The sequence below is a fragment of the Phalacrocorax carbo genome, chromosome 14 (assembly GCF_963921805.1).
Source record: "Phalacrocorax carbo chromosome 14, bPhaCar2.1, whole genome shotgun sequence".
NCBI lineage: Eukaryota > Metazoa > Chordata > Aves > Suliformes > Phalacrocoracidae > Phalacrocorax > Phalacrocorax carbo.
The window spans coordinates 240,569-246,568 of record NC_087526.1 but is presented as its reverse complement, the minus strand read 5'-3'; the positions used below and the strand labels follow the sequence as shown (position 1 = coordinate 246,568).

Genomic DNA, 6,000 nt, shown 5'->3' with positions numbered 1-6,000 from the left:
AATAAATAAATAAATAAATCGGATTGGTTCATGTGAATTATCTACACAGTGTGTGCACAGACAAGGGGTCGTGCAGACCGTGTGATGTACTTGAGCATCTGCCTTTGTCATCAAGTCACTTTGACGCTAAGCATGTGTGGTGATTTTTTGATAAACCCAAAACAGGGATTCGATCCAAAATTTCCTAAAGTTAGGAAAAAGAACACCTGTTAACTTCATCAAACTTCAGAACGGCTTTTGGGAAGCCTGACAAACGGACGTTCCTTTCAGAAGGGAATAACAATGGTTAAAGGAAAATAATAATAATAATAACAAAAAAAAGACAGTGGGGAAGAGGCAGGTGGGTAGTTAATCACATCTCCCTTGCTGAGGCTAAAGTGTATACAAGTATATACTAACAAATTCTACAATCATTCTGCATTTCTAAATCTTATTCTACTGCAAATAGGACCCCAATCACATTCCACACAACTGCCTGGCAGCTTTCCTAGAGCCTTCTGCAGGCAACAGTGAATCACATTTTCTCCTATATGAGCGGATACAGCTAGTACGCAGACAAGCACGTAAGTGATGTCTATTTTCTTTGGTATTGTGATACCACGTAGAGACCTCACCACCTTGGTGTTACTGAGGTAGACAACGTACAAATATAACAGCTCCAAACAACTCACAAGCACGTGTAAATTAATTACATCTTCAGGAAAGATGGTGAATTTCATTGTAATTGATATGTCAGCCTCCTGATCATTGACTCCCTGACTGTTTTACAAAGTAGCAGCATATTTTGCTTTTGAAATACTCACTTGAAAAAATGGTGGCAGTGAAGATTCTCTTCAAAACTGAACAGTAGTTGTAAACTACATCCTTTTTAAAAATATAAAAAATGGAAAAGAAGCAAAAACAAAACAAGCTAGAAGGAACATATATTCAGCTGAAGCTTCATTCAGTTAACACAAAATATCCTTTCAAAATAAAAAAGCTTGCCGGCTAATTACAGATTTTTGCCTTTAAAGTGAAAAGACGTGCTAGCAACTAAGAAAATATCCATTCTGAAGTAAGATTATGTGTATGTCTGAGATAATTTGGAAGGACATAAATGGTAATTGAAAAAAAACCTCCACACTTCATCAAAATTATCCTACAGCTAAATGAAAACCATTTCTAAAAAGAGTGGAGACTCTCCCTTTAATTTTATTTTAAACTTTTTTCTTACCATTTCAATCTTTCCAGTTACAAGTAACATCCTTTTAAAAATCCTTACATAGCGATGCTTCTAATGCTGACAGTAAAGCTAGAAAAGTGTTTTGAAGTAATGCGCTCATACACAACGCCACGGAAAAGGCACGCACACCGCAGAGGTTCAGGCGTTGCTCAGCCAGCGTCCTACTGAGCCTGTGTTCTTCCCCCGCCTCAGCATTTGCTATGGAAATGAAATTAGTGTAAGACTTCTGAGCCAAACACAGCAGACAGAGTTAACAAATTAACAACTTTAAAGCTAACAACTTTCTCATTTGGCCACAGGGTGGGGGCATAGCTTTGGGGATGCTGATCTTTCCCTGCAGTGTATTGTTATTTAAACCGTTAGGATCTTTCAGAAGAGAGTTTTGCCACTTGCCCCAAACTGAAAAAAACGTTTGATGATTCTTAAAAAAACATCAGCTGGAGACATACTAACAAAATAAAGGAAAATGCCGTAGTGACTTTCAGAAGGAAACAAGAATTGAAACATAATCAGCTTGAAAGAAAACCAGTGAATTTAGAGTCTAACTTGACCTTCTGAAGACTCTGCTTCCCGGTCCTTGTCTCAGGCCTGCGCCGTGGTGCTCTTCCATCTCCCATAGCGCTCCTCAGTACAGCCGAGATCTGTATAAAACCCAGAATTACCCCTCGCCATTCCCTTCCCCTCGGTGCTTTTCCCTCAGACCCCCCATTTTTAGGGAGACAAGAGCTTTCCCACATTTTTCTTCCCATTTCGAGCAATCACGTTTCAGACTGATCTAAGAGCAAAGGAAACGTTTCTCATTGATGAGGTCGCAGAAAGTGGCATTACAGCATATCACGAGGGTCATGTCTGTGAAGGCGCATGCTGCACACCTTGACCCAAGGCTACATCAGGAGATATGACAAAGTAATATACTGTTGTTACTTGATAACGGCAATTCCCGCACCTAGCTCTGAAAGCATCTTAAGATATTTTCTTTATATTGCAGACCCGCAGCAACTGTATCTTGACTAAAAAGCTGTTTTCTCATTTCATATAGTATGATATCCATGAAGCCTCAATCAGATTTTAAGATGACAATCGTGTACGCTAGACTGCCATAATTTTCTCCTGAATAGAAAACTTAACAACTAGAATAAAGATCAGTCAAGACAGAAGAGTCACCGTTAAGGTAAAATATCCAAAGAGGTATTTTGGTTTAGCCTGAGGAATATGATGATTTATTACATTATTTGTGTGTTTAAGGTAATAGATTCAATAATTGTCTCTATCCTTATGCCACTTAAAAGCTCGCATTATTAATGTTTTTAGAATTTCCTCTTGAAACTTCTTTTCTTAAAATAAATAAATAAATACGTACTGGTAGTCTGACAAAAGCCTGGCAGCTTTCTTATCCCATAATGAAGATGTTTGGAAAGAATCTCCACTGGTACGAACCAAGTTAGCTCATTGGAAGTCAGTGGGAGCGGCGCGGAATTGCGGGACTCGGTCTGGTTTTGTGTGCAGTTTGCCCCGTTCACCCCTGCCCGTGTTTACGCCTGGACCCTCTTGGCACGAGCAGTTACAACCGACGTGAAGGACACCACATTGGAGGTTCACCGCCCCGAAGCACTTACGTTTGCCGTATATTATCCCCTGCTGCCACAGAAGCCTGCGGTAGTTTGTTTCTGCACATGGTCCGCACCGTGGCGCGCGCGGTCCCGCAGGTCCCTGCGGGTGCGAGCGGCGTCCGCGCGGCCCCCTGAGCACCGGGGGGGCAGGGCCGCGGGCCGGGGCGCGAGTCGCGTGGGTGCAGGGCGCCGCGGCGCGTGCACCTCCCCGTGCTGCGGCGGCGGGCGCGCGGGGTGCGCGCGGGGCCGTGCGAGGGAGCGGGGGGCGGGGGGGTGCGGGTGCGCGGCGTGGGACAGCGCGAGCGTGCAGACTGTGAGGTGTGGGGGGGGTGCGCGGAGGGTCGAGGCCGCGCCGCGCCCCGCCACGCCGCCGCCGCCGCCGCCTGCCCGCCACGCCCTGCCCTGCCCTGCCCTCCCCTCCCCGCGCCCTCCCGCCAGGCCGCTGCCCGCCGCCGGCCCGGCCAGACCCCCGGGGCCGGGCTCCGCCGCTTTCGCCCCTCCCCGTCCCGCCCCCTCCGCCCGCCTCTCGCTCCCCCCCGCCTCTTCCCCACTGCCGGGGCTTCCCTTCCCTCCCCTCCCCTCCTCATTCAGCGCCGCCCCCCTCCCGCGGCATGTCCCGCGGCCGGGCTCCCCTCAGCGACCGGCCCCTGTAGCGCCTCCAGCCGCGGGCGAAGCAGGGCCGAGGGGCGCCAGGCGGTGCCGTCGCCCAGCCGCGCCGGGCGCTGCGCGGCCATGGGGGGCTCCTGAGGCGGCCGGGGAGAGCGGCGGGGAAGCGGAACGCCTCGCCCCGTGGCCGCCACCATGGAGGCGCCGCCGCCGCCCGGCGCCCCGAGCGCCGCGGAGCCCGCCGGCTGCCCCAAGGACACCGACCGCCAACTGCGGCTCCGCCTCTGCGTCCTCAACGAGATCCTCAGCACCGAGCGGGACTATGTGGGGACCCTCCGCTTCCTGCAGTCGGTGAGCGGCGCCGGGGGCGCGAGCGAAGCCCCCTCAGGGGCACTGGTGGGGCCGAGCGGGCGGCGCGGAGCGGCTCCTCCCGGCGGGCCGGGGGCTGCGAGCGCGTCTCGGCGCCGCGGCAGCCCTTGGCACAACTTGTGGGAAGTGCGTGGGGCCGGGCCCGCTCCGCGGAGGGGGGTCTCCTGTGCCCGAGGGGCGGAGGGGGAGGATGGGCGAGGGTCCGCCGTGGTCAGAGCGGGCCCGCTCCGCGGAGGGGGGTCTCCTGTGCCCGAGGGGCGGAGGGGGAGGATGGGCGAGGGTCCGCCGTGGTCAGAGCGGGCCCGCTCCGCGGAGGGGGGTCTCCTGTGCCCGAGAGGCGGAGGGGGAGGATGGGCGAGGGTCCGCCGTGGTCAGAGCGGGCCCGCTCCGCGGAGGGGGGTCTCCTGTGCCCGAGAGGCGGAGGGGGAGGATGGGCGAGGGTCCGCCGTGGGCCCGTCAGCGACCGCGCTCTCGCCTCCGGGGCGGCGGAGGGCGGCTCTCGCTGCGCCCGGCCGTGCGGCGGCCGCCGGGGCGGGAACGCGAGTGTCTCCGGCTCGCCGGGAGGTGACGGGGACCGGTCCAGAAATGCCTCGTCCCTTCAGTTGTTGCCGTTCAGAAGTTGCTGTTCCGCCCACTTGGAAACTACCTTTACTGTCTGTTATTTATAAATAAATATTATATGTGTTTTGCTTTAGTGGTAAACATAAATATGTGATTGGGTCGGGTGTGTCTGTGCATGTGGAGACAATTATACCCGCCCTCTGAAATTATCCACGGGCTAGTTCAGAAGTAAAACTCCATCTGGATATTTCCTTTTTTCCTATAAGGCCTCTAGATGTGGAATTCATCAGCATACCACCACACTCCTGCGAATAACTAGAAGAGCCTGCAGTAAAAGTTACTAGATAACAGATATGCCATAAAAAAGAAGAAGAATAAACTGTTTGATCACACAGAGATCAAGAATCAAAGCAAGGGAAGTCTCTGCAGAGATTTCCAAAAGAGTGGACAGGGCAGAAGTTCCTTCTGGTGTTTTGCTAGATGAGTACTAAACCCTGATTTCATCTAAATTGACTTAGATTCTGGACTCTTTTTGACTTGTCTTTCTGGCAAAGTGTGTGTTTGTTTTTTAAAATCAGTTTGTCTTTAGTGTTTTTCAGATTCACCCAAGTGGCAAACTCTCTAGCATAAAAGATGAATGAAAAGGATGTGGTTTCCTTATGAACTTGTTTCTACTTAAATCTTCCTTTTCTCTCTCAATTAGTTGAACTCAGAGTCTTTAATTTCAGGCTTCTGACTGAAGTACCAGTTAGCTTACTTTAGAACCGGGATTCTGTCTCAGTGTGAGGAGATTCTTAAAAAAGCTGCAAGTGGTAGAAGTGCCCCACCCTACAGACAAAACAAAACAAAAAACCCTCAGAAAACTCCTCTGTCCTAAGTACTGAATTTGAGATTTTGTCAGCTGCAGGCTGGAATGTAGATTCAAGCTGCATTTATTTTTAGCTTCAGTTCTTACAGCTAAATACGTTCACAGTGTTAACTAATGGGAATTTCATATATTAAAAAAAACCCAAACAAATCTTTATTTGTATTCATTAGCTTGGCAGTTTTCATGAGAGCGGTAGAGAGTAATATGCTTTATGTAGTGGCAGGAGAAGATACTGACAGAGTACGCTTGGCTGTGGTCTCAGGATGGCACTGCAGCCAGTGAGAAAGCCCTTCTCAGTCAACTTTGTTACTAGATGCTAGGTGTAGATTGCCTGTAGTGTTATCTTCAGGGGTTGATTCTGACAGTGCAGCTTCCCCCCCACCCCGGAGTTTGTGTTTTGGTGATTACATTTGAATAAAGCACTGAGGGATAGGTAGGATCTTTCCTATCTCTAGGCTTTGGTCTAGAAGAGCATTCACACACAGGCTTAACTGTAAGCATGTGTCAAATGTTCAAGTGGTGTCCTAACATAATGACAGTTTCTGCAATTATTGACCTAGTTCTCATGGGCTGAACCTCTATACAACTGCATTCAGATAGCTGAATGGTGTTAGCACCAAAGAAAGGAGAATGAGGCTCTACTGCGGTATGTGAGAGTAAAAAGAGCAGTAGTGGGTTGAAATTTTTAAAAATAAAATTTGGAGTAAGAAATACTTTCTGCCTAAATTTGGTGGATGGCCATAACTTAATACCTTCTAATAAGA

General features: G+C 49.9%; 1 protein-coding gene across 2 annotated transcripts in view; it reads left to right on the top strand.

Moving 5' to 3' along the window:
* The first annotated feature begins 3,428 nt into the window (after nucleotides 1-3,428).
* The window catches only part of PREX1 (phosphatidylinositol-3,4,5-trisphosphate dependent Rac exchange factor 1), a 178,082-nt gene continuing 175,510 nt past the window's right edge, over nucleotides 3,429-6,000 (top strand). For both annotated transcript variants that reach the window (XM_064465159.1, XM_064465158.1), the window contains exon 1: nucleotides 3,429-3,789. In XM_064465159.1, coding sequence (XP_064321229.1) covers nucleotides 3,634-3,789 — 156 coding nt within the window. In that variant the 5' untranslated portion in view covers nucleotides 3,429-3,633. The remainder of the gene's footprint in view (nucleotides 3,790-6,000) is intronic.